General features: G+C 36.2%; 1 protein-coding gene across 4 annotated transcripts in view; it reads left to right on the plus strand.

The window, feature by feature from the left end:
* The window catches only part of LOC117026204 (sodium channel protein type 1 subunit alpha), a 131,796-nt gene that overhangs the window by 44,194 nt on the left and 60,288 nt on the right, over positions 1-27,314 (plus strand). For 3 of the 4 annotated variants that reach the window (XM_033112799.1, XM_033112802.1, XM_033112800.1), the window contains one exon: positions 13,894-14,206. In XM_033112799.1, the coding sequence (XP_032968690.1) occupies positions 13,943-14,206 (264 nt within the window). In that variant the 5' untranslated portion in view covers positions 13,894-13,942. Of the gene's footprint in view, positions 1-8,802; positions 8,962-13,893; positions 14,207-27,314 lie in introns of those variants that run through there. The other variant, XM_033112801.1, reaches the window with a different exon arrangement.

The following is a 27,314-nucleotide window of genomic DNA, read 5'->3' on the forward strand; positions in this document are numbered from 1 at the left end:
AGATTTAACTGGGTGCCACGTGTTTTTCCTGACAACCCTATTCCGATTTCTGATATCAGCCTGGTGGTCACTAGTGCCCATCTCCCATGGCTTAAGCTGGCCTGGTTCTCCCTACCTCCAAGCTGCCAGCACAGCCCCAGCGAATGAGTTGGTGTTTGGACACCATTATGTCTCCTCTACCCAATACTCTACCCAGAAAAGAACAGCAGTTGTCAAAACAAATCAAGCACTCTTCTAGGTTAACTCTATAACATTGTAAATACAATAATGCCCTATCTAGCTCAAGGGCGTTAGGACTTCACTGGGGATTAGAATGGAGTAGCAGGTGAGAAATTTGGGGGAATGAAGCAGAAGGAAAAATAATTTGACTGTAAGCTTCAGTTGAGTGTTATAATAGTATTTGAATTATTTATAAGGTTTTATTTAACAAAGCATGTAACTGAATGACTTTAGCTGCCACCTGCTATTGAGGATAACAAAAAGGAACTATTTCTTAGCACTTAAGAAATGTAGATGAGGGTAAAGGGGATCAAATACATGGTGATGGAAAGAGGACTGACTCTCGGTGGAGAACACACAGTGTGATTTATAGAGGATGTAATGCAGAATTGTATACCTGAAATTTATGTAACTTTACTAACAATTGTCACCCCAATAAACTTTAATTAAAAAATAAATAAATAAAAAGAAAAAACAAAATACACAAATAATCGAAACAGAAACAAGTTCATAGATACAGAGAACAAACTGGCAAACTGATGGTTGCCAGAAAGGAGGTGTGTTAGGCAGCTGGGTTGAAAAGGTAAGGGGATTAAGTACAAATTGGAAGTTACAAGATTGTCACATGGACATAAAGCACAGCATAGAGAATTATGGTGAATAACAGTGTAATAAATATGTATGGTGCTAGGTGGGTCTAGACTTATTGAGGGAATAACTTAGTAAGTTATATGAATGTCTAACCACTATACTGTAACTTGAAACTAATATAATATTGAAGGTCAACTATAATTCAAAAATTAAAAAAAATTAAAGAAAAAAAACAGAAATGTTAGAAAATATATTGATGTATATTGAGAAATGGATCCAAAAAGCATGCATTTTTTTCTTTAGGATTTTTTGTTTTAACTATCTCTTTCCAGTTATTCATCCCTGAACTTGAGAAAAGGTATTGGCACCACGAAACTGCTTGTTAGGAGGAAAGAATGCAGGACGTGCACTGAACTTGTTTTGTTGTCTCACATGTTTATTAACATTCATTGTGGCCTGTTAAATTTGTGAGGCTGTGAATACAGAGAGCTGAGAGCTGAATGATTACCCAATTATTAAGACATGGTTTACTGATAATTCAGAACAGCGTTGCAGCTGACTATACACACACACACACACACACACACACGCACACACACACAATGACTTGATTTGTAGGATTTAGAGAGACGTCCAGTTTTCAATGCTTAGATGATCAACCTCCATTTCCCTTCACTATGGGACTTAAAAAATGAATCCATTAAAATCAGAAATACCTAGTTCTCCAAGTCAAGGTCCAAACAGCCTAAAGTCCATTTCATAAAGCATCTTGTAAAAAGAATTTGCTTATATTCCAGGATTCTCAGTATTATTCTTTTCCACTTCCTACCTTATATTTTTCATAGCCTATGCCCACCAAGTACATGATATTCATTCAATAAATACTTGAGTGAAAAAAAATTGATTTCACATGCCATGTGTTTTCAACCCAGAGAGGAATGGACCTGGCGAAGGCTCTGCTGCGAACCATGCTGGACATCTGATAGCCACTCTATACAAACCTGTGATAATCATCAGCTGGCAGGCCGTCAATCTAGATAAAACTGTAATAGCAAGGGTCACGTTAACCCAGACCAGTGTACCACAACATTTCTCACCCTGAGTTGTCCACGCAACATTCATTAAGAGTGAAGAGTGAAAGTCATAAGAAAAATAAAAAGAACTATGAGTTCGTAAGAACATGAATGCCTAGACATACAGTAAAGATGCTACCAAAGAGATGTATTATATTTATCTCAGAAACAGAGTCTAATCATGCAGGCCATGAGTCCTGAAAGGAATTACATACCAATTGCATTATTTCACTGAAATGGTTATCAAGGTAGATATCTGCAAAGAGGGGGGGGGAGGGGTGTTACAATTTTTTCTCCCAACATCTTGTGCTAAAATGCTATTGCTGGTTTCTTTTTCCTTCAATGAGAATTGTACCAAGTAGGCTTGATTTTTTTTCTCTCCCATTACTCCCATACCAATAAAGGGGCAAACACTGACACTAGCACTATTGCCCCTGGCTGCTACTTGTAGTTACATAACTCCCACCTTTAACAGCACCATAGGCACAGATGACTAGCAGTGCACGAGAGAGAGCAGCAAGAGTAATGGCATTTGTTCCGTCTGTATTTTTGTGGGGTTTATATTAAATTATTTTTATTATTATTATTTTTTATTTCAGCCAACACCATTTGGAACAGAGATGACTACCCAGCTGAACTTGTCATGATTTTTAAATTTTTTTTTTTAATTTTTCAATTATAGTTGTATGATACTATATTAGTTTCAGGTGTACAGCATAGTGATTAGACACTTGTATAACTTAAGAAACGACCACCCTGAAAAATCTAGTACCCATCTGATACCATATATAGTTATTATAATATGATTGACTGTATTCCCTATGCTATACTTTATATCCTTATGACCATTTTGTAACTACCAATTGGTTCTTCTCCCTTCCCCTATTTTATCCATCCGCCCAACCCCCTCCCATCTGGTAACCATTAAAATGTTCTCTGTATCTGTGAGTTTATTTCTGTTTTTGTTTGTTTGTTTTGTTATTTAGATTCCATGTATAAGTGAAATCATATGGCATTTGTCATTCTCTCTCTGATTTATTATATTCAGGATAATACCCTGTAAGTCCATCCATATGGTTGCAGATAGCAAGGTTTCATTCTTTTTTATGGCTGAGTAATAATATTCCATTGTATATATTTAACACTTCTTTATCCATTCATCTACTGATGGACACTTTGGTTGCTTCCATATATTGGCTATCCTAAATAATGCTGCAATGAACACATAGATGCATATGTCTTTTTGAATAAGTGTTTGAGGATTCTTTGGATAAATACCCAGAAATATAATTACTGGGTCCTTCTTTATCTCATGATAGCTTTTGTTTTAAAGTCTATTTTGTCTGCTATACGTGTGGCTACTTTAGTTTTTTATTTCATTTTCATGAATTACCTTTTTCCATTCATTCCTTTACTTTCAGTCTGTGCTATTGATCTGAAGTGAGTCTCTTGTGAGCAGCATATGTAAGGGTCTTGTTTTCTTATCCATTCAGCCACCCTGTGTTTTTTGATTGGAGCATTTTACCATTTACATTTAAAGTAAGTGTTGATAGATATGTAGTTACTGCTATTTTATCATTCATGTTTTTGATCCTTCCTCTTCCTCTTCTATTTCTCCTTCTTCTCCTCCTTCTCCTCCTCCTTTTCCTCCTCCTCCTCCTCCTCCTCCTTCTTTTTCTTGAAGAAGTCCCTTTAACATTTTTTAATACCACTTTGGTGATGATGAACTCCTTTAGCTTTTTCTTGTCTGGGAAGCTCTTTATCTGTCCTTCGATTCTAAATGACAGCATTGCTGTGTAATCTTGGTTATAAGTCCTTAGTCTTCATCACTTTCAATGTTTCATGCCAATGCCTTCTGGCCTACAAAGGTTCTGTTGATAAATCAGATAATCGTGTTATGGGAGCTCCCTTATAGGTAAATAACTGCTTTTCTCTTGCTGCTTTTAAGATTCTTTGTCTTTAACCATTGACATTTTCATTATGCTATGTCTTGGTGTGGGCCTCTTTGGGTTCATCTTGTTTGGGACTCTCTGTGTGTGCTGTGTTTGTATATCTATCTCTTCTGCCAGATTAGGGAAGTTTTCCATTGTTATTTCTTCAAATTGGTTTTCAATTCCTTGCTCTCTCTCTTCTCCTTCTGATACCCCTATGATGTGAATGTTGGTACGCTTAATGTTGTCCCAGAGGCTTCTTAAACTATCTTCATTTTTTTGGATTCTTTTTGTCATTTTGCTGTTCTGAATTTGTGTTTTCTGCTACCTTATCTTCTAAATTGCTGATTCCGTTCTCTGCTTCATCTAATCTACTGTTGATTTCCTCTAATGTATTCTTTATTTCAGTTATTATAGTCTTTTATTTCTGACTGGTTCCTTTTTATGTTTTCTATGTCCATTTTTATGTTTCTTATCCCTTTGTTGAAGTTCTCACTATCATCATTGCACATCCTTATAACCAGGGTGTTGAACTCTGCATGAGGTAGATTGTTTGTCTCTATTTTGTTTAGTTCTTTTTCTGGAGTTTTCTCTTGTTCTTTTATTTGGGACATGCTTCTTTGTCTCCTTATTTTGGCTGACTCCCTGTGTTTCTATGCATTAGGTAGGGTTGCAAAGCTTTATTCAGTAGGTATCCTGTGGGGCCCAAGGCACAGTCACCTAAGTCAGGTGCTCCAGATGTGTCCTTTGTGTGGGTTGTGTGTGCCGTCCTGTTCTAGTTGAGCCATTGTTGCTGTTTGTATGTCAATGGAGGGATTGACACTCTGGATTATTGTTTGTGAAGACTGTCTGTGACTACAGTGGAGGAGCTGTTGTGCAGAGGCTGACCCTACAGAGCAGGATTCAATTTAGCAGGGCTCTGGTACCTGCACAGTCTATACTTTGGGTGTGTCATCTTTGGAGGCAGCCAGGTGATTCTCTGGCTTGCTCCAAAGCTAGCCACCAGGCGTACCGCCCCTGGGGCCTCCTGAGAGGATTCTCACCATAAGCAAGTTCAGCTGAAGCCTTTGCCCAGCCAGGGCACCCTGAGCCACGAAGCAATCTGAAGATTGGCTTGGAGATGCCTCAAGAGGCCAAGCAACAAACTTAGGCCAACTTTGGATAGTGCCAGGCTTAGGGCTGCTCACCAAGAGGTTCAGGACACGCTGAAGCCAGATGCTGCTTCTTTGAGGTCTGTGAAACTTTGAGAGATTGTAGGAAAGTCTACAGCATGAGCCAAGATGGCCATTTGTACAGAAAAGCCATTAGAAGCGACTTGGGTGGACCTGAAAACAGGTGGGGCAGTTTCTCAGAATTACCAGGGTGAGGCGAACAAATGGTGTTAGCCAGGTCGCTGGAGACTTAGATATGCTGGCCACCTGCACGCACACTGGGAGTGGGGAGGGCTCGACAAAGAAACAATGGTTTCTGTCAGCACTTCTGGGAGAAAGCTGTCCCTCCATTCCTCGCCCTGAAGCCAGATAATTCAGTTCCCCCCCTATGTCCCTGGCATCTTTGTAGCTGCTACCCCAGTGCTGGAGCTCAGAGCAAGTCAGTCCGTCAGTGAGTGAGTCTGTGTGTGGTCCCTTTAAGAGGAGTGCCTGGGACTGCAGCAACCCTTGTCTCACTCAGCCACAATCTCTGCTCATTTTTACAGCCAGAAGTTAAGGGGACTCTTTGCCCAGCACTGGAACCCTGGACTGGGGAGCCTGGTGTGAGCTGGGAAACCTCGCTCCTCTGGGTGGGACCTCTGCAGTAAAGATATCCTTCCCAATTTTTAATGGTCACACGCAGGTGTGGGACCAATTTGTCCCTTGTTTCTTCCCCTCCTACCAGACTCAATGTGGTTTCCTCTCTATATCCTTAGTTATAAGATTTCCATTCAGCTCGACTTCAGGTAGTTCTCAATGATGGCTATTCTATAGTTTCATTGTAATTATGATATGGTCATGAGTGGAGGCAAGCGCAACATTTACTTGCTCTGCTATCTTGACCAGCTGTCATTATATTAAATTAGTTTTAGACAGTGGTTTTCAAAAAAAAAAAAAAAATGAGTGGACTCCTGACATTTCTACAAATGAGGGAGTAGGTTGGGAAGTGTGGGGAAGATGAGCAGTAGAACTGATATGGGGACTGAGGAAAAGGAAGGAAATGGAGAATCAGGGAGAGAAAAGGTGTGCAATGAGAAAGGGGCGGTTGAGCAGATGAACAGGACTGGCCACCCCTTAGCCTGCTCTCTCAGTAACTCACGTTGTTTAAAACCTGCCAAATGTAACCCAGATTTAGGTACTGCCTCCCTCATTCCCAACTCAACAGGCTTGGGAGGCCCACATTCAGCTTCTAGTGCCTAGCACCTCACACTTGGGATCCCAAAATCTGCAACCACAGACACAGCCATGCACAATTAGACTTCTATCCTCTATATCCTCCCAAATCTCTGACCAGACCACTCACCCACCCACGTAAGATTATTTTCTTACATGGAAGAATTTTATTTAAATAACTTGTTTATAATTAAAGCCATTGCTATGTTCTTGAAACAAACTATTCTGAGTTGTTTAAAGGAATTCCCTTAAATTATTCTAAGTTTGATTATCAAGAAGAGATCCAGAAATTCACAAGGTTTTTAATGTGGTCTATCTACCATTCCTACTTTTTATAACTGTCTTCCCCGTAAGGAAATAAAAGCACTCTAATGATACTTATGTTCTTCACAACAGACCACAGGCAGAGACTTTGACTGACTCTGAGTCAAAAAAAGTTTAGGAGATACTAGGTGTTCTTATTATTGTTTAATCTGTTTACTTCTCTGGTCATTGATTAGTGGCTTTCTCTGACAGATTAGTTAGCTTTGCTGTGTTAAACAACCTTTAAGTCTCAGTGATTTACAAACTTGTGAGTGGCTGCCGGTTGGCTCTGGTGGCTCTGTTCCACGTATCTTCCTGTTGCAGGACCCAGGTTGGGGAGCAACCTCTATCTGAGACATGCCATTCTCCGGGTAGAGGGAAAAGAACAAGAGGCTGGCTGGAACCACAACATTGCTTTGAAAGCTTCTGTTTGATTGAAGACTATGTTTGTCATCTCACAATCCTTTGACCAAAGCAAGTCACATGGTGAAACAACAATGGGACAAGGAAGTATATTCCAGGAACCCCATCTACCAGGAGGGCTAGCAGGCCACATGGCAGTTGGTGGAGATGTATAATCCTCTTATAGGGAGCAAGTGATCGAGCGTATATCATAATTGAATACTACTGAGATGCCTGTTTCATCCCTTCAAGTCTTTAAGACCTGCTGCTGTCTGCCGTGTTTAGTGTGTAGGAGTTTCGGGCAAGATTAAGATACTACCTGTTAAGAATCTAGCCTCCCACCTTCCCCTCTGAGATTTTATCACCCGCCTAGGACACTACCATCTCCTTCTCTTTCAACAGACTCTCATTACTCACGCATGCAACTCTCTCCCCTGTCTCATTTGCTCTGGGACTTCTAACATCATATCAATAATGCATTTAAGATTTTACCAAGAGAGAGAAGAAAGCATGGACTTTAAGTAGCTTCTATTTACTGCTGCACTAAAATCCCTGAGATAATAAAGACATCACAATTTAATTTGCTTGAACTGATAAAGGAAAAAAATATAAGCGGAGCACACACAAATTTATATTTCCATAAACTATGCCACCACATAAGGAGTTTTCTAATGGCTAAGGCTCTCAGTCCAAATGTAGAACACATACATCTCAGTACTTCATACTCTCAAAGCACATTTTTACTCAGACATACATTAATGCAAGATATGTCTTGTGCTAGGTAGAGGCTGAATGGTTTCCAGAGTTCAGGAAACAAACTAATAGTATAGTTAAAGGCATAGTCTGAAAATAGCCATTTCCCATGAGACTAGACCCAATGAATTATTTTGCCAAATAAAATTTACCACAGGGCAAAGAAAACTAGAACTAACAACAGGTTAATGTCTATTAGAGCTAAATTTGAGTAGGAAATTTCTGTGTGGGGCGAAAGCCTCTGGGCTACAATAGCATATGTACGGTCAAGCACACTATGGGGACCAAACTGAGTAAACCAATGTATGTTTCTTTAATTCATCAAATACTGCCTCCAACATGTTTCCAAACTAGGATTTTATTCAAAGTTCACTGATACGATTGGAACTTTGGGGCCTATTTTGTTTTCCTAAACATTTAATTCAGTAATTATACAGTAAGGCAAAAAGCATGCCCCGGTTGCACAATTTTGTTAATAAAAAGGTGATGTGTTTTATATTTCTTGATTCCAAGCATGCCTAGAATGCGATGTTTTATTTTAGTTTACCACATAGTATTTTTTATCGCACTCTGTGTTAACTCTGCATTAGTATCTGAAGTAAATATAGACCATCTATTCAGCATAGTAATTAAGTATGTAGTCAATTTGAACAAAGTGGTTTATTGATATTGAATTGGCAAAGGCAGTAGTGGATTGAGTAAATTTTGTAGTTCATAGCTTATTATTATGATGTCCTGAAAAATACCCTGAAAATACACAAATATAGATGTAGGCATATGTGAGCTATGTGACCTTATTTTATGTAATCTGCATATAGCATGAAAATTTAGGGGGTAGATAATAACGTTTTAAAGAATGTAAATGTTTTAAACATGTGTATGATTTACGTTTTTTAGTTAATCCCAATTATAATACTAAAAATGGGTAATATTAAAAAACAAGTGAAATAAAGACTTCTCTCATAAACATACAAAATAAAATTATTTCTAGAAAAGAAATTTATAAAACAGCATTTCCTAGGCTTGTGAAATTCTTTGTAAAAGCAATTTCTTTCTTGGGTGTTAAAAAAAGTTATTTGAGATCACAACTGTACAAATAACATTTTATCCAATTATTTTTATTGTTATTGGCAGTAACGTTCGTCAGTGAAGTGGGTGGCAGAAACACCACAAAATCCACTGAAACACTTCTGCACGAATTGCCATGCCCAGATGGTTTATGTCCCCAGAATAGTAGTAGAATCTACAAGGAGCTGGCAGTCATTTTGGCAGCAGTTTGTTTTCTCCTCAGCATGAAATCAAACAATTTTAAGGACAGAATTGCAGGTATATGAATTTTCTCCACATCAAATTATATAGTGTAAGGTGGTCAAGATACATAAATGTTGTATTATTATAACTTTGGTGTTAGGAAATCTTTTAGGAGATTAAATGGGGCAGATAAATTATATAATCTGCTCAGTTGGTAACTAGAAGTAACCAGATTTAGCACAACATGAAAAAAGTTATAGAACTAAAATATAAAGTGACTGTAGAAATATAGTTCATTAGGTTTCAAACCTGCATAATATAGTGTTTAAATTTAAATATTAGGATCATCATTTTTTTTATTTTTTTTTAATATCTTCTGTTTTTAAGATTTTTAAGACAGTCTCCATTGCTGCCAAAATACTTCATTTATTAGATTTCTTTTGGGTTTCTTCAAGTATATAATTGACTGAGTGAATACTTGTTTAATATGGCTACTTGGGTTATATTTGCATACATTTTATTTAAGTTTAAAATCATGTAAGTATTTGAAAACTATTAAATAACATAGAAACTGGCAGGCAGTGGTTTAGGAGTCAGGAAATAAAAGTTTTGATTCCAGTTCTACCATTGATAAGCTGTGTCACCCTGAACAAATTACATATTTATTTGGAAGTAGGAAACACACAAATTCTAAACAGAGAAATGTTAACTTTTCTTTGATTCACTTTGTTTTCTGTTAAATGAGAGGGATGGATTAGATGTTCTCTAACTTTTCTTTCAACATTTGCTATTTCTTGATTTTGATTTACTTATCTTTGACTATTCTCTTAAAATAATTCATTTAATATTTCAGAAGTACAGAAGTTGAGGCAAACTACGTCTTCTCTGCCTGAAAGCCTGTGTTATAAACTCTAATGACCTGTCCCACATCAATATCTTTGTCAAACATTGGTTGACTATATTTATATGGGTCTATTTCTGGGCTATCTATTCTGTTCTGTTGATTTGTCTGTCTTTTATTTTGCTAATACCACACTGTCTTGATTACTGTAGTTTGAGAGTAAGTCTTCAAGTTGGATAGCAACAGTCATCCAACTTTGTTCTCCTTCAATGTTGTGTTGGCTATTCTTGGTCTTTTGCCTCTCTGCATAAACTTTAGAAACACTTTGTTCATATCCACAAAATAACTTGCTGGGATTTTGATTGAGATTGCATTGCTCAATAGATCAGATTAGATACCAAGTTGGAAAGATCTCACATCACAATAATATTGAGTAGGGAGTATCTCTACTGTTTTATAGTTTTACAGTTTTCTTCATATAGACCTTGCACATAACCTGTTAGATTTATACCTAAGTATTTCATTTGGGGGGGAGGGGTGCTAATATAAATGGTTTTATGTTTTTAATTTCAAATTCAATGTTTATTTTGGGGATATAAGAAAGTGATTGACTTTTGTATATTAATGTTGTATCCTGCAACCTTGCTATCATTGCTTATTAGTTCTAGGATGTTTTTTGTTAATTCTTTTTGGATTTTTCTACATAGGCAATTATGTCATCAGCTACAAAGACACTATTATTTTTTTCCTTCTCAATATGTATACTGTTTATTTCTTTTTCTTTTCTTATTGCATTGATTAGGACTTCCAGTATGATATTGAAAAGGAATGGTCAGGGGAGACAATCCTTGCTTTGTTTCTAATCTTAGTGAGAAAGTTTCTATTTTCTTCCACTGTATTTTTAAACACATCTTATTCCTATAAAGAAAATCTATTGAGTTTTTTGTTACTTTTCAACCCAGACACCTTAGTTGTCTTACCACTTGTAGGAATTGTGTAGATGTTTCTGTTGAGTTTCATGGGCTTGCAATCTGATGATATACAAATAGTTATAATTTTACTTTTTCATCCTTATATTAAAAATGTAATTATTTCTCATATTTAATTGGATTCATTTGTACCTCCAGAAAAAAATATTATATAATAGTGTTGTTTTTATATTGATTTTATTGAAAATACATCTAGGATTACTTTGTTGCTGACTTTGGGATTCGTATAAATAAATATATATTTGTATTTTCAACATATTATGAAGTTAGCATTGTGTGTTGGAGGAGAAAAATTACCTATTCACGAATTAATGTTGGAACAACTGGAAAAAATTGATCTCTACCTCACTTTACATAGAAAACAAATTGCAAATAGATCACAAATTTAAATTTATAAAATTAAACCATAAAGTGCTAAAAATGCAAGAAAACATGATATATAATATGTCCCTCCACTTCTCTAGGGACATGGGTGCTTTCGTAAGCGTGACAAAAAAAACCTAGAAGCCAAAGAAGAATTAGAATTAGGTTATCACATTAAAATTTTTAAAAATGTAATTCATTTTTTAAAATCTGTTGCTCAAAAACATCATAAAGTCAAAAAACATATACTTTTAAAAAGGTCCCACATCACAAAATTAAATGGTTGATGTCATATCTAAAAATGTACTATAGACTTAAAAAGAAAATTAGAACACAGGCTGTTCTTTAGATAGACAGTCACAGAAAGAAAAGAAAACATAGCTCTTAAACATGAAAAAAAGTTCACATTTTCTCATAGTAAAACAAATACAAATTAAAGCTATAATATTACCTGTTTTTTTCCCCAGTCAGATTCAAAATGTTGAAAACATGATAACACATATGTAGTGAGGATGCAGATGTAAAGGCACTGTGTTGCATTACTGTCATGAGAATCATTGGTGCAAGCTTCTTGCAGAGTAATTATACAATTATATCAAAATTAAAGATTCACTTTTCACATAGCCAAGTACACCTTTAGAAGTGAATACCATAAATATATCTACACATCTGTAAAAGTATGTGTATAAAATATATTCATTGTAGCTTTATTATGGTACATACAAACAATGGAAAACCATGTCGCCGATAAAAAGAAAGAGTCAAATCTATAAAAACTGAGAAGGAATGACTCTAATACATATTTTCAAGGGAAAAATGCAGGATGCAGAACAGTTTTTGCAGTAAGATACTATGTGTATGAGTTTTTAACTAGAATATGTGTAAGTATACATGCGCTCATGTGATTAGCATATATCTATTACATACCTGGAAAACACGTGGAGACTGTTAACAATGGTTACCTCTGGGAAAGGCACCTGAGTGCTGGAGAACAAGGTGGAAGGGAAAATTTACACTGTATTTTTTGTTAAATGTTTTGAATTTACATCATTTACACATGTTTTCTATCAAAAAATTAGTTAAAAATAAAAACCATACATATCTCTATGTCATAATACTTCCCTTATAAGATACCTTATTTATTATCCCTAAAGTTTTATTTTCAAATAAATAAATGCCACTATTTTCCTGATGCCTTATGGGCAGTAGTTTCATTGATTTAAATTTACTGATTTAATTTTCCTATTCTTCCAGAGATTGCAGGTAGATTGTAAGTGCTCTGAAAGTTTTGTGAGATAACTCAATAGACTGAGGGTACAAATTTAGACTTGAATTCCCCTCCCCCACCTTTCTTTCTGGTCACCCACTGAAAAATATAGTCATAAACCTCTAAACAATGGGAACCTCCTTCAGTGAAATTTGCAGTCCCTTTAGGACTCCTCACAAAATAGTTATGGCTACAATTTTAGTATTGCAATTCATAGACACCAAAGCTACAATTAACTGTATCAGAGCTTGCTGACTTTAATGAGTTAATGCAGTGTCCCAATAAAACTTGTGGCCAAGCAGTAGCTTAGGCTCTGGGAAGTTTTGGCTCAGTAATATCTGTGAAATTTGAGCTCATATTAAATATGCCTTAAAACAATACATTTGGGATTCAGCCTCTGGCATCAGATCAGGTCTGACTCTGCTATATGGAGTTGAGAGTTTTGCCTCAGGTTCTTATAATATGTTTAGCACTATAGGACTATAGAATCAGCAAGAATAGTATTATTGCTTTAGTGAAGAAAACCACTTCAGTTCCTATTGAGCTCATGTCACCCTGTCTTCTCTCTGGTCATTTTTCCCTGAAATTGGAGAATCCTGCTGTCTCCGGCATCTTTAGCTACCTGCAGCCCAATGTAGTAATTTCTTTCCAGTCTAGTCTTTGTCTCATTCTTAGTCATTTCATTGGCATTTGTCCAGCCTTGCAATGGCTATTTCTGTATGTGTTCAAGTAAGCCAACCGCATCATAGCTAAGACATGAGCAGGTTGTAGTTCTAATTTTCCAAATCTCAGAAGAGACGGAGACTCAATCAGAACAGCAGTGACTCTCTGATTGGTCATTAAGTTTGGCTGCAGCAAACTGTTCTGATCCCCTTGGCCAGGAACCATTTGTCAAGACTAGAGGGTTGGATTTTATGTTCCTCAGAGGAGGAAGTGGAAGCTCCCTTTCCACTTCCTCCTGTTGATGAGCTAACCATTGTCTCTATGGGACAATATCCTCCTCTTCTGGTGGCTCAAGAGGAAACGCCCATTAGGAACATGGTGGCATTTAGCCTAATGTAAGTCAATTAAGGCTAGATTTGAAGCACTTTCTTAACTTATGGCACTGTTCCTGTATTGGCAAAACATAAGGATGAATAGACGTGGAACTCTTAACAAAATCCAACATAGAAACCATGTCTGTTAGGCCAAACTCTTAGAAGGAGAAAGTAGAATGGTGGTTGCCAGGGACTGGGGGAGGGGGAAATGGAGCGTTGCTATTCGGTGGGTAAAAAGTTTCAGTCATACAAGATGAGTAAATTCTCTAGAGCTCCACTGTACATTCTGTGCCTATAGTTAACAGTACTGTCTTACACACTTAAAACTTCATTCAAAGGGTAAATCTCATGTCACATGTTCTTACTACAAAAATAATTTGTATTTTGTAATTACATTTCAATTTAATTGGAAACAAAATTTTCAGTCCTCTAGTCATATTTCATGACAAGCGTTTATAACTCCTTTGTCTTCCCTTAATCTCCTTAAAATATCAACTTTTTTTTTTTTAGGACTTTCATATGCAGAGTAAATGGTAATTAAAATGTGCAGGATGACAAGATGGAGCAAACAGTGCTTGTACCACCAGGACCTGACAGCTTCAACTTCTTCACCAGAGAATCTCTTGCAGCTATTGAAAGGCGCATTGCAGAAGAAAAGGCTAAGAATCCCAAACCAGACAAGAGAGACGATGACGAAAATGGCCCAAAGCCAAATAGTGACTTGGAAGCTGGAAAGAACCTTCCTTTTATTTATGGAGACATCCCTCCAGAGATGGTGTCAGAGCCGCTGGAGGACCTGGACCCGTACTATATCAATAAAAAAGTGAGTGTTTTTTATCAGGCATATTTTGCTGCTATTTGCCTACGCATACCTTGGACAATTATAGCACCAACACAGGCTGAATTAGCACAAAGTCTTAAGTATCCTTCTGTTTAAGAAATAACATATTTGCATGTGTTTTATGCATACACATGAAAAATAAATTGATTATATCATAATAGATGGAGCTATCCCAAATGCACCATGACAAATACCTAAAAATAAATGTTAAGTTAGAGACAGCTAATTTAATAAATTAAAAAATTCTCCCCAGAGATTGTATTTACTATAGAATTTTATGTTATTTGCTGCATTTGAAAAATCCTAAAAATTATCACAAGTAATAAGGACTTCAAAAATATTAGTGTTAATTTCTCATAGAACAAAATTTGATGCCACAGAGGCTTTCAGTTGCTATATCATGTTACATGTAATAAATCAATTGATTTCTGGAACATTCTTATATAAACTATAATTTTAAAAAGTATTCAATTTTTTGGTAGAAATATATTTATATTGGTAAGAATGAACAAAAATATAGTATTCTGAAGAACCTATAAACAATATTTGAATGCCTGCATTTTCTGTATCCATGCTTGAAGTGAATACTTTGTATTAAGCACCCAACATTTCTTTAAGACCATGATTTCACCAAACCAAGATGAAAAGCTTACAGAAAAAGACAAAATCAAAGACGATTATTGTATTGATTTTAGACTAAATTTATGAGTATTTAATTTTCAACATTTTATTATCTTTTTCATCTGCTACAATACACTTGTGTACTCTTGGTAGAAGGATAGGGCACAAAGATTATAATTAAGCAAATGGAAGTTTTTTGTTGGACATGGGCCTTATCGTACCCTAGACCAACGGTGTCCAAACGTTTTTCCACGTTTTTCACCAAGGGCCATATGCGGTAAAATACACAAACAGCCGGGCCACTCACTCAAGGTGAACTACGTATTGTCTCACCTGGTTTATTTAAGTAAACCAAATATATTTTTGGAATTTGCTGCGGGCCAATTGAAAATGGATTCCGGGCCGCAGTTGGCCCGCGGGCCGCAGTTTGGACACCCCTGCGCCTAGACTCTTGTTGCTCGCACAGTTGTTGACAACATGAAGTTAGTCCTTGTCAAATGCATAAGTTTGGCAATTTTGATATATAGATTTGAGACAGTTTTGTAAATCACTTCGCATCACCTTAATTTCAGAGATAAAGACCTCACAAAAGGATGACTGGCACTACGTTAATTTTTTTCTTTGAACTTTCAGGATATAGCTGGTTTAAGTGTAACATACTTTCCCTTTTTAAAAACTAATTTGCCCATTTTATAAAAAAGGAAGAGATAAAGATTCATTTTCCAAAGATTTTATTTTCTTTCATGTAACTTTTCTTTTTAATATAATATTGCCAAATCTTAGTAGGTAAGAGATTATCCATTTCACAACTACTTTTAAAATTATGAAAAAGTTTCACTTTATCATTAAATCAGCCCTTTGGAATACAATTAAATATGCTACCTGAAAAGCTAAAGCCCAAATTAAGCTAACTATGAGGGGTTTATTTATATAAGAAGAGTCAAAATGAAGATAATCCAATTATTTGAACATTGTAATTTATTTAAAATTACTTCATTATTGAAGTAATGACTCTGCTGTGTTCTAGAGAGAAATTCACTCACTTTATAGAGCACGTTTGTTTATTGATAGCTATTGGACATATCCAGTCTATTCAAAGACTGTTCTAATCATAGGTTAGGGAACTCAACCCCCAACAGGCCTTTTGCTACCCCCTGACACCCAGCCCCCACCTCTCTGGTAGTAATCACCCTCTAAAATGTGTTAAAGGCACCCAGAGTCTACCCCTTTATCAAAAAGGGCTGAAATCTAGCATCCCAGCTCATGTGCTATGTCCTTATTTATAAAACAATAAATGATGCTTTCAGAAAGAGTAAACTAATGCATCTTCACAAGGGCAGTGATTTTTCATGTGAAAACCAGATCACCTGATCAATTTTTTTCTTTCAGTTAAAGAGTTTTCAGAGTGATAAAAGTTGTTGTCTTTGAGAGGATGTCCCTAAAATAAAACAGTCCACAATTGGTTTGTCATGAGGGATACAAAGGATATAAAGGCAGCTGGAAACAAAATTATGCTGACCCTTTCAAATATTTAAAATCAAGTGTGAAAAACTAACTCTGATGGAATGACTAGTCAGCCTGACGTGACCCTCATAAACTTTGTTAGGTTCACATTCAAATTTGCCATTAACATCTTCTATCCTTATCTTCAAATGCACATTGTGTGAGAAAAGAAAAACATTTTGGCATTTTGGAACACATCGCAGTGTGCAAGTAGAACAACCTGATAAGAAAAATATTGCTATCAGGAAGGAGTTTTCCCCAAGGTAAGGCACATCCATTGCATTCACATTGAGCTGACATCCAGCAAGTCTTCCAAGTAAGTCGTTCAACAGCAATGCGAATGAAACTTTGGAGCACCGAAGTCCTTATAAACTAATATGGAATGCTTAGGGCAGGTGAGCAACACACACTTTGAGCTATGTGTTTGAAATTTCCTTCTTTTGTGATTTCATGCTTTAAAGCTTTCTCTAGTTGCCTGTACACTGTTTTTAATCTTCGGTTTTCTTTCATAATTGGATTATTTCAGTATTAAGGAATAGTCTTAACTTCTGAATTCGTGTGCTCTCATTAAAGTTGGAATGCTTAGCAAAATAATAACCTGTTTTAAATCATGACTCTTTCTTTTGATATTTGATGACTGATTTTATTTTAGTGACTTGGGTATCTGAGACTGGCAGAGTGATCTTCATGAAGTCCGTGCTGTACTGATGCACAGTATTCCGGCACAGCTGACAGGTCTAATGGTGGAAATTTCACCAGGGAAAAGTCTTCGTAGGATGAGATTTCCCACTATTACTGATATTGGAGATGTGGATTTTATTCCCTGAATGAGATAGAATATGCAAACGTCAGTTAGACCAGTGACTTCCCTGAGGTTTTACTCCAAGTTCAATAATTAATATGTCATTTGTATCTATATACAATGTCTTTTGTTTCTCTCTTAATAATATATAGAATAAACAAAGCGAGCCTACTATAAAAAATGGTTGCAGAATCTATTCTTTATGTTATACTTTAGAATAAAGTACTGTGGTATTTTATGTTCAAGAAATAGAAACAACATTGAGTTCTCTGTGATCTTCTACAAAGACAATGTCATCGAGCTTACGGAAATGTCACTGCTGGTGATGTATTTTCAGAAGGCATATGCCCACATATTTTTATCTTTTTCTGCCCCAGTTTAAAATGTGCATATTATATAATGTTCAAAAATTCTACTAAAATTGTTAAAGTAGTTTAATCCACTGTCGGTGATATTAAAGAAATAGTAGCAGCCATCTCATGAACATTCCTGGGGCATGGAAGCATTAGGAATTCTCCAGACCATCATATGTTTAAAGTTTTCAGAAGTAGGTGATAAGAACTAAGGAATAAAATAGTGCTATCAGAAAACTGTCGTAGAATTTCCATGCCATGTGAGCTCTGGTCCAGTTGTCTTTAGAACATCATTGCAAGTTGAGTTCCTTTTGTTTATTTACTACAGTTGTGTGGCAAGGCACATTTTAGCTTGTGAACACACCGTTTTTTTACACTTATGGAATTTTTTTCCCCACAGTTACCTTTTATAGCTTGGATTGATTTTGTACCATTTGGCTATACATTCAAATTCTTCACCCACTCTTTGTTACAGAAAACTTCTCTCGACTCATGTTCTTAAAATTACAGATGACTCATTAGTACCATGGGAGGACATATCCTTTTGACAGTGTGACAGTATACTGGAAATAGATTGAGATATTTCTGATCTGTAGTGAACATGGATAAGTTTGTTAATTATGGGATGTATAAATGTATCCTTTTAAAAGTGTACTCCTTGCTTGGTGGTCTCATGGACCATTTAAAAACAACATATTGTCCCTTTTTATCAGCTCTTTTAAAAAAGATGCATACTCCCTCTTTATTGGACCTGCATGAAGAGGCATATGTGAATTTGTTATTTTAAATTCATGCTTCATCTGTCATTGCTATACGAGTTTTTAGTTGTTATATTGGACAGAGTTATTTGTTTTGTTTGTCATTGGGATTAAGGAGTTTTTCTTACAAAAGTAACTTAATAGAACATCAAAAAAGTAGATGGTAGTTAAAAGCTTATGAGTCCATGAGCTGTCATATGCATAGTCCCCACTTCACAACTTTTCCTTGCATATTTTTGGCTCCTCTAGAACTGCCAGTCATCCAGGTTCTCCCTTACATCCGAGACAGCATACTTGACTTCCAAATCTTTCTTCCTTAATCTTTTTTCTTTGTTACCTCTCAGTCTCTGTCTCAGAAACAATCCCAAGATATTGATGTTGGTAATAAAATAATGGTGAGCATTTATTCAGTACCTGCTATATTAGTAAGAGACCTTTCGATTGAAAATGACCAAAGCCCAACAAAAACTAGTTACCAAAGAAAAAGTATAGGGTGAATCTGGTTTTAATAGCAAAGGATCCAGTACCTAAAACTGCATTATCAGGACATAATCCTCTTCCATTTTTGTCTCTACTTTCACCTGTTTGGCTGCTTTCATAAGCTCGCCCTTTCCAAAAGATGGTAAAAATCGCCACCAGTAGCACTAAACTAACATCCTACAGCCTAGTAAACCCAAGAAAAAGAGCACATTTTTTTCTTCAAAAGCTTTAGCAAAAGTCCTGGAATTGGTTCTAATTAGGTCTCATGGCCTCTGAACAAATCAGTGTGGCCAAGAGTATGTGATGGTCTCATTGTCTAGAGCAGTGTCACATGTTGACCTGTGCTGCCAACGAGTGGGTCAGCTCCATTAGAGCCACCTGAGCAGGCAATGAGGCAGATGTTCTATCAAAAAGGAAGACATAGGGACTGTTACGGTATGGTAGGCAGGCTAAAACAATAGCTCTGTACTCTGTGCACTATGTATCCAGGTATTTACAGTTCTTGTTTAATCCACACGTCTTTCCAAGATAGCCCTTGTCTTTATTTAAAAAATAATGAAAAACTGAGGTGAAGTAATTTGCCTAAGGTCACAAAGCTATTAAGTAACAGAGACTAGATTTAAAACCAGATCTGTCAGCTTCCATGGTCCATGGCCATGATACTTTGGGTCTGCAGTTTTTGTACTAACATTACCAGTGGAAAAGAGAAGTCAGTGATAGAATCTAAATAAGCCTGTCACTGCTTTTCCTGCCCTTCTACTCATGCCGCTTTGCTAGTTGTGCTCCTTGTCTCCAAAGCTGTCAGTATTTCCCAAAGCTGACTTGGCCCTTCACTACCTCTGCTCCACCAGGAGCATCCCCTGCCTTTGTAAAATCTTACAGACTCAGTAGGTCTCGATCATCTTCTAAAATAACTAGAAAATTACATTTCCCACCAGATTCTAGTAGTGTGATAACCACCTTTTTTTTCTAAGAGGACAGACTCTGGAAACTTCATCTGTGTGCTTCTGTAAAGAAAGTCCATTTAAATTGGGATCTGAAGGATAGAAAGGAGAAGAGAGAGAAGAGTCTTCCAGGGAAAGGGAACACCCTATCAGAAGCCATGCAATGTAGCTGGACTGTACTAAGTAAGAAGAGAATAAGATGAGGTTCGGGAGGTGGCCCTGCGGTTAGATTAAAGGGTTTGAAGTACATCTTAAAGAGTTTGAAGTTTAGGAGTTTATAGGTTTGGAGTAAAGGAGTGACACGGTCCACTTTATATTTTAAAAGATCAAGTTAAGTGTCTTTCCGGATTCTCGATTTAGATTTGTAACAATGAAAATGGAGAATAATGGATAGGATCAGAATTTATTTTGGAGATGTGATGTATAAGTATCAGACAGGACCAAGCTAATGGCATTGTTTTCTGAATATGAAATTTGGGAGGAAAGTTATTGAACAGCAAAGTTCCAATGTGAAAATTGGCACCACTTTCAGACACGTAAGTGTTCGTATGTACATTTGAGAATCAGGCAGGCACACATTTTTAATCTTTTAATCCTTGTATTTATATGGCACTTTAGAATTTATTAAGGGCATTCACATATTTTATTTCATTTCATCCTCCAAAGAATCCTGAGGTTAGTACTACTATAATCTTCTCCATTCAGATGTAGAAATCGACATAGAATAATGTGTTCAAAGTTCTCACACAAGTCTGCAATAAAACAGGGCCTCAAATTAGTTTTTTTCCAGTCAATGAAAAACTAACTGAGCAAGTACTAGTGTATCACAGCCATGATACGGAATAAGATACAGGGCTGAGGAATATTTGACCCCCAGATTTTACCATTTCGCCCGTGGTTATAGTTTTTCCTCCCTGGCTGAGGTAGAGGCAGACGCATCCCAAACCCTGGCTGATGAGAGCCCAGCAGGGCACCTCCTAGGGGGTCATCTCCTGCACTTGTCCCACCCCCACTATTGCACCCAGCTCCAGGCCAGGGTCAGCAATTTCACAAACTCTTCTCTGGGTACAAATTCTTCTTTGCAACAGCTAAAGCCGAGGGAAAAAACAAAAAACTGAGGGATCAAGCTCATAGACACATTTTGTTGACTCATACAATGTTGTTTATTATTTTAAATTAATTTCCAAGATTTATAAATCTAGAGATTATACACACTCACTCGTGCATATACACACAAACACATGCATAATCATGTAAATTTAGGATTTATTTTACAATATCTGGCATCACTGATTTCCATACCAAAAATTGGCAGATACCTCTTGCCACCTAGCCTCTGTGAGCATTTTGGTTTGTGATCGCTGGCTTATAGACCATAGGTATAATTAGGGGAAAGCTGTATATAAGAGCTAGGTGGGCTACAAGCAGGCAAGGGCCACAGGTTGTTCTTTAGGTTGAATATCCTTAGTCTAAAGGGAAAGATAGAATAAGACTAGGAGAGAAAAATTTTTTTTTAGTATCGCATGCTCACTTCAGAGTCAGGCAGAGAACCTGTAGGAAAGCTTTCCATTCCCCAGTGAATCAGAAAAAGAGGGAAATCTTGGTCTGCATCCACAGGTTATAACAAAAAAGCAGGTAAGTGGGTGAGACCATTTAGAGAGTCCACAGGAACAAAATAGAATTAGATGCTATGGAATTGGCCCAGAGTGAGAAAAGTCCCCAGAGATATATAATAATAGGAATCTCTTGACTTTCTATGCAGTTCTCTACACACAGACCTCTGAAGTGTCTTTCCTGCCACATGGCCCTTAGTCCGCCCCTCCCTGCTGGAAGCTCTTCTCAAGCCATTAGCCTGGAGCTGGAAGAAAGTTGATCCCACTTCTGGCAGAGACAGACCCAGGAAATTCTAGTTCCAATGCCAGAGAGACATCAAGGGCGAGAGGTGTATTTTGCAGCCCAAGCTAGTACTATGTTGTGGGGAAATATGTTCAAAGTTCCAAACAATTGACTTCCGAATACATTTTTTCCAATGCAATGTATGTACAAGTTGAAAATTGCTGGTTTTAAATTTTGAGGCTAACGCATACATTTAATCAACCAATAGTGTGTTCTGCATTTTTCTACTGTTCATATCATTGCTAATCTGCCTGAGTTACTTACGGCTTTTGCCACTACATTTACTTTAAGAGCAGACAAATGCATTAAATTTGGAGTCAGTCCTGTGATTTGGTATTTTTTCAGTGATGTTTAGATAAACGCAAAATTGGATGGGCCTTAGATTTAAACTATTTACTTTCAGGAACATGGCCCCTCGATTGAAAAAAAAGTTAAGATGATGGATATCTTTAGAAAAAGAGACTGGAAAACTATCGCTTATTAAATTCAATGTCCATCTTGGAAAAATATGTAAGCACATCACTATCTAAAAAACTCAGAAACAAGATGACTAGATAATAACAAGTACAGATTCATAAATAGCAATTCCTACCAAGCTATTATAACATATTTGCTTCCTTATTGACTAAGTAGTTAGATCAAGGGGAAAGATTTTAATCCACCTATACAATCATTGCTAATTTGAGCAATCTTGAAAATCCCTAGTTAATTAAAACAGATTCACAGCCCTGCTAGTGCAGAATGACCTGAATTATTTATTAAAAATACAGAATTCTAGGCATCAGAATCTCTACTGAATTGGAATCACGAGAAATTTATGAGCGAAATATACTTATCTTCATTTTTTCAAAACAGGTAAATGAGTCACAGGAAAGTCAGGTAACTTGTCTAGGATCTCACTGCTGGAGGGCCAGCCATCTGATTCCAGAGTCGACACTTTTAATACCTACCTAAATTAAAACAAATCCTACTTATATTTTCTTGATGTTGCTTTGCAAGTTATTAAGCTGTTGATTATCAGGGGTGTTTACCTATTTTTCTTGGTTTGTCTTTAAAAGGAGAAATGACTTTTTACCTGGCAAGTCTTGCTGAAGAGAGTTTGAGCTAGCAGTATAGTGAATGGTGTATGTCCAGTTCTGCATGGCCCGATACAGTAGGCATTACACCTGGATGACTGTTGTACTTGAGATGTGATGAGTCCAGATTGTGAAGACTTTGAATTGGTGGGAAAACAAGGAGGAAAATAACTCAATATTTTAAATATTGATTTCATCCCTAAATGGTAATATCTTGGATGTGTTAGGTTAAAGAAAATATCATTAAAATTAATTTCACTTCTTTATACTTTTTTAAAATATGGCTATTAGAATATTTAAAATCACATATGTGGCTCAGGTTTGTAGTTCACATAATATTTCTATTGGACAGCTCTGGTTTACATAAACCTTCACTTATCCTTCTAGATTTTCTTATGTTACTAGAGATGGTTGAATGTTTACTAGTTTATAAGCTTCTTGGTGTCATGACTTATGTATCTTTGCTTTCCCTGTAAACCGTAGCACAGAGCTTTGCAAATATTGTGCTAAACAATTAATACACATCTTTTGCATTGAAATCAATTCAATTAACTAGTTACATGCTACTTTCCAGGTATCTGCAATGCTCGTACATATTAACAGCTCATCATATAGAGGATCAAGGTTACTTGAGTTTGGTAACTATATATGAAGAGATAAGTGACAAACTTGACTGATATCAAATACATAGAGTTACATTCCTACAAATGTATCTTTAAAGTGATATTTCATATACAGAATCTCATTTCTAATTCAGTCAAAATGTCATGTTTTGGAATTTGGTCTGAGGCACAAAATTATTCCTATGTTAAAATGATTTCATGAATTTCCTACAGCCTTAGTGTGTCAAGAGAAGCCTGTTTCAAGCTTCTTGCTACTGTATCAGCCTCTTCTTCTCTACCACCAATTTTGAAGTTTTTCTTTTATACTGAAGTGACTTCAGGCAATAAAAATTATCTTGAATTGTGTTTATGATTTTGTATAGAACTAATTAAATTTAAAGGATGCTAAGATACCTCATTGTAATAAGTCATCCAATACATCTTTTTAAAAAACTCAATACTGAACTGTATGTTTAGAAATGGTTAAGATGGTAAATTTTATGTTATGTGTTTTGCCACAATTTTTAAAACATGACAGAAAAATTTTTTTAAAAAATGACAGTTGAAAAGTTCATAAATCTTGATTTAAAGAAAGCTACATAATATTTGTTTGTTTATACGTTTGGCTAGTCTGAATTTTTCTCTTTTGCGCCCTTTCTTATCTGTGAAATAAGGAAGGCAAATATCTATGTGTTTGAAAATTCTAGAATGACTTGATTACTCATAATAAACAATGTTCCCTTCTGACTCTCTTCTCCCTTCAATATCATCAGTACCATTATTTGGAGAAACATGTATCTGAGAGTCCTTGGGACCAAGTACCTTTCATTAGAAGTAAATGTTTGACTCTTGCAAGCAGCTATAAGGAGGGTACAGAGAGATGAAGAAATAGACATCAAATCATTTGCAAATAGTAAATTTGAAGTTCTAAATGGAACTTACTAACTGACATAAAGATGAAAACACATTTAAGATTCTACCTATTAGATTGGTCTATAAGTCTTCTTTATTGGAAGACTGTTTGAAATCAACCCATAAATACTTTAAAGCAACATTGATGAAGTTTTCTGATAAGTATATGTTTCAACCAGAGAAAAACAGAGTCCTCTGAAATGTTCACCTCATATTGTTGTATCATCGTCTTCCTGGGAAGCTCTAGCAAGTATGCCTTGGCCATGAGTTTGTGTCGTGAAAAACTAAAACAGAACAAACATTGTACAGTAAAACCTCAGAATTTCATTATACATTCAGATTGCAAGCACTTGCATGTTGTACACATATTTCTTATAAATATGAAGTTAAAAATAATTATCTCCCACACATTCTTTGAATTTCATAAATAAATAAGAGGAATACAACCTAAAATCAGTGCAAAGTTTCCATCTAAGGCTGGAACAATTGAGAATTATGTCCACTTGCCTTTCATTCTTTCATTTTTTATGTCCAAGTATTAACTCCTCTAAAAGGACTTTTTGATTTAGAATTACTTATCAGCATCAGGGGTGCTGTGACTTTCTTTCAATTCGCCTTACTGAGTTCCAGCCCTTTGCTCTCCCTTTTTGGGCCTCCCTTCTGTTCAATTTCTGAGTCTTGCTTCGTTTTCATTTTAGTCTTCACGGCAGAATTTTCCTTTCTCTCCTCCACGCCCTTTATTGGCTTCTACAGCTTCCGCCGTTTGCTTTATCACCTAGTCTTCCATCTACTTCCTTCTTCCTTTGTTACCTCTGTTCATGGTTTGGGCTGAAGGGTGAACACACCCGTGTCAGAGGTGATCTCTTCTGAGCATGGGCACATCCTTGTATTAGGTGCAAAATCAACTGCGGTTTTTGCAATTGTTTTTAACCTTTTAAACCGCAATTACTTTTGCACCAACCTAATAGGCTGAGCCGGGTGATTTTCCTTGTCCACTGAGCTACAAACAGTACCATCATCATCCCCTTCACCCTCAAGCCCATGATTTAGGCCACCTATGAATTTCAGCTGCTTCTCCACTATCTCTGAATCACTAGTATGTATTTCAAAATTAGCCAATGATATTATTTGAAATAAGGAAATTCTTATTTTTAAAATACATATTCTAGGTTATATTTTATTGGCTCTCCCATTCCTAGCCCCCAATATTTCTGTTAGGTTTTATTCAGCATATTTTTTTGGAGAAAGGGAGCATATGTAGTAGGTTTGCAAGGTGGACCATATTCAGTCCTGAATTATCTCTCTTTGGGCCTTTTTGTGTCCTTTCATGCGTGTACTCCCTAAGGCAAAGGCATTTGCAGTGCACGAGTCTGTTCATGTTTTACAATGAGCTCACAATGTCATTTAGAGACGGGGCACTGAATGAAGGAGAAAAAAAGGGGGCTATGTACTGCAGACACAGGTGATTGCTCCTTCAGTAAGTACAAGTGAAACTCTCGCCTCCTATAATGGACTTGCTGTATGGTTTTCTTTGTATTCTGAACCCATAGCCCTTCAAAGAGGAACGAGGAAGTGTACGGTCAAAGTTATACTTACAGCAATGCTTCTCAAACTCTCCGTTGGAAAGATGAGGTCACCATTCTTCTATAAAATACAATAAGGTTAATTTCTAGATAATTGCAAGAGACCCACAGAACAGAGCCACCCTTTTTATTATTACACTCAACAAATATAAAATTAGTTTGTCAGATTGTCTTAAAAGTTTCTAAACATTTACTTGTCACAGACAAAGAACAACTTGGAAACCAGCACTAGTTGGGAGAACACACTTTCTCAACCCTGATTCTGGGCACTTCTAACCATATACAAGGCAACTCCATTCAGTGACCCTTGAACAACATGGGTTTGAATGGCATGGGTCCACTAATATGTGATTTTTTTAAAAAATCAATACTGTGGATGCATTTTCTGTTCCTTAGGATTTTCTTAATATTTCCTTTTTCTAGTTTATTGTAAGAATACAGTATATAATACCTGTAGCATGCAAAATATATGTTAATTGGCTATCTGTATAATAGGTAAGGCTTCTGGTCAACAGTAGGCTATTAGTTAAGTTTTGAGGAGTCAAAAGTTATAGGCAGATTTTTGATTGCACAGGGATCAGTGACTCTAACGGCTGTGTTGTAAATATTTTGGAGTGATTACTTTACTTGAATTTAGAAAACCCTGAAGGTAGAGGGAAAAAGAAATGAGAAATCAATGAATGACCAGAAGACTAAATGTCATACACTCTTATCAAAAATTCTTTGTAGAATGTAAAAATAAAATTAATACTTGTTGTGTCATAATGTGATCTACACAGATATGGATCCTAAAGTGAAAAAGCAAACTTTTGAAGCATGGGTGAATTTTAATTTAAAAAGTTTGAGTTTCCTTTCCCAAGATATATTCTTCACAGAGAAAATGACTCCCCCCTGCCCAGCTCTGTCTGATTATAAGTAAATTTCTTAAGAAACACTGAGTCAGAATTCTTCATATGCTATTGTATGTTGCTGCTCAATTTTTTATGTTTTCACACTGCTAATTGCTTTTAAATGTACCTAATTTTTAGAATGCAGTTTCATTCATGTTCATGGACCCTAGATTCTGCAGGGGCTTTGAGCTTTTCCTCTGTGCTAACAAAGCACTACATGAGACAGGCAGTCAATTGGGATTAAACTTCAGAGTGTCAGCTAACTCAGAAATCCCAGTTCAGAATTTAGCACTCCTGGTCAACAGATACTCTCCAGGGAACTTGGCCTTCAAAAATCAATTATTGGATTATATCCATCTAAGCTAAGAGTGGGTTTGAAGGAGACTGTTTTTATTTCCTAATACAAATAGAGTGATAATGTTTATTTTATAAGCATAAATGGTAAATGAATATTTTTTTAAAAGGATTAGTTCTATTTTGCATTCTATAGGATTAATTTTCAAGATATTAGAAATGGGAAAGCTGAAATCCTTACAAAAGGAATGTAATGTCTTAGGATTTTTAGAATAAAATGAAGTATGCACCTATTTAAGACATGCATTTAACTCAGATGTTTAAAATATTAAGATAATAAATATATTTTCTTGACCAAATGTCTTCTTCATGATGA

This window comes from Rhinolophus ferrumequinum, chromosome 8, assembly GCF_004115265.2.
Source record: "Rhinolophus ferrumequinum isolate MPI-CBG mRhiFer1 chromosome 8, mRhiFer1_v1.p, whole genome shotgun sequence".
Lineage (NCBI taxonomy): Eukaryota > Metazoa > Chordata > Mammalia > Chiroptera > Rhinolophidae > Rhinolophus > Rhinolophus ferrumequinum.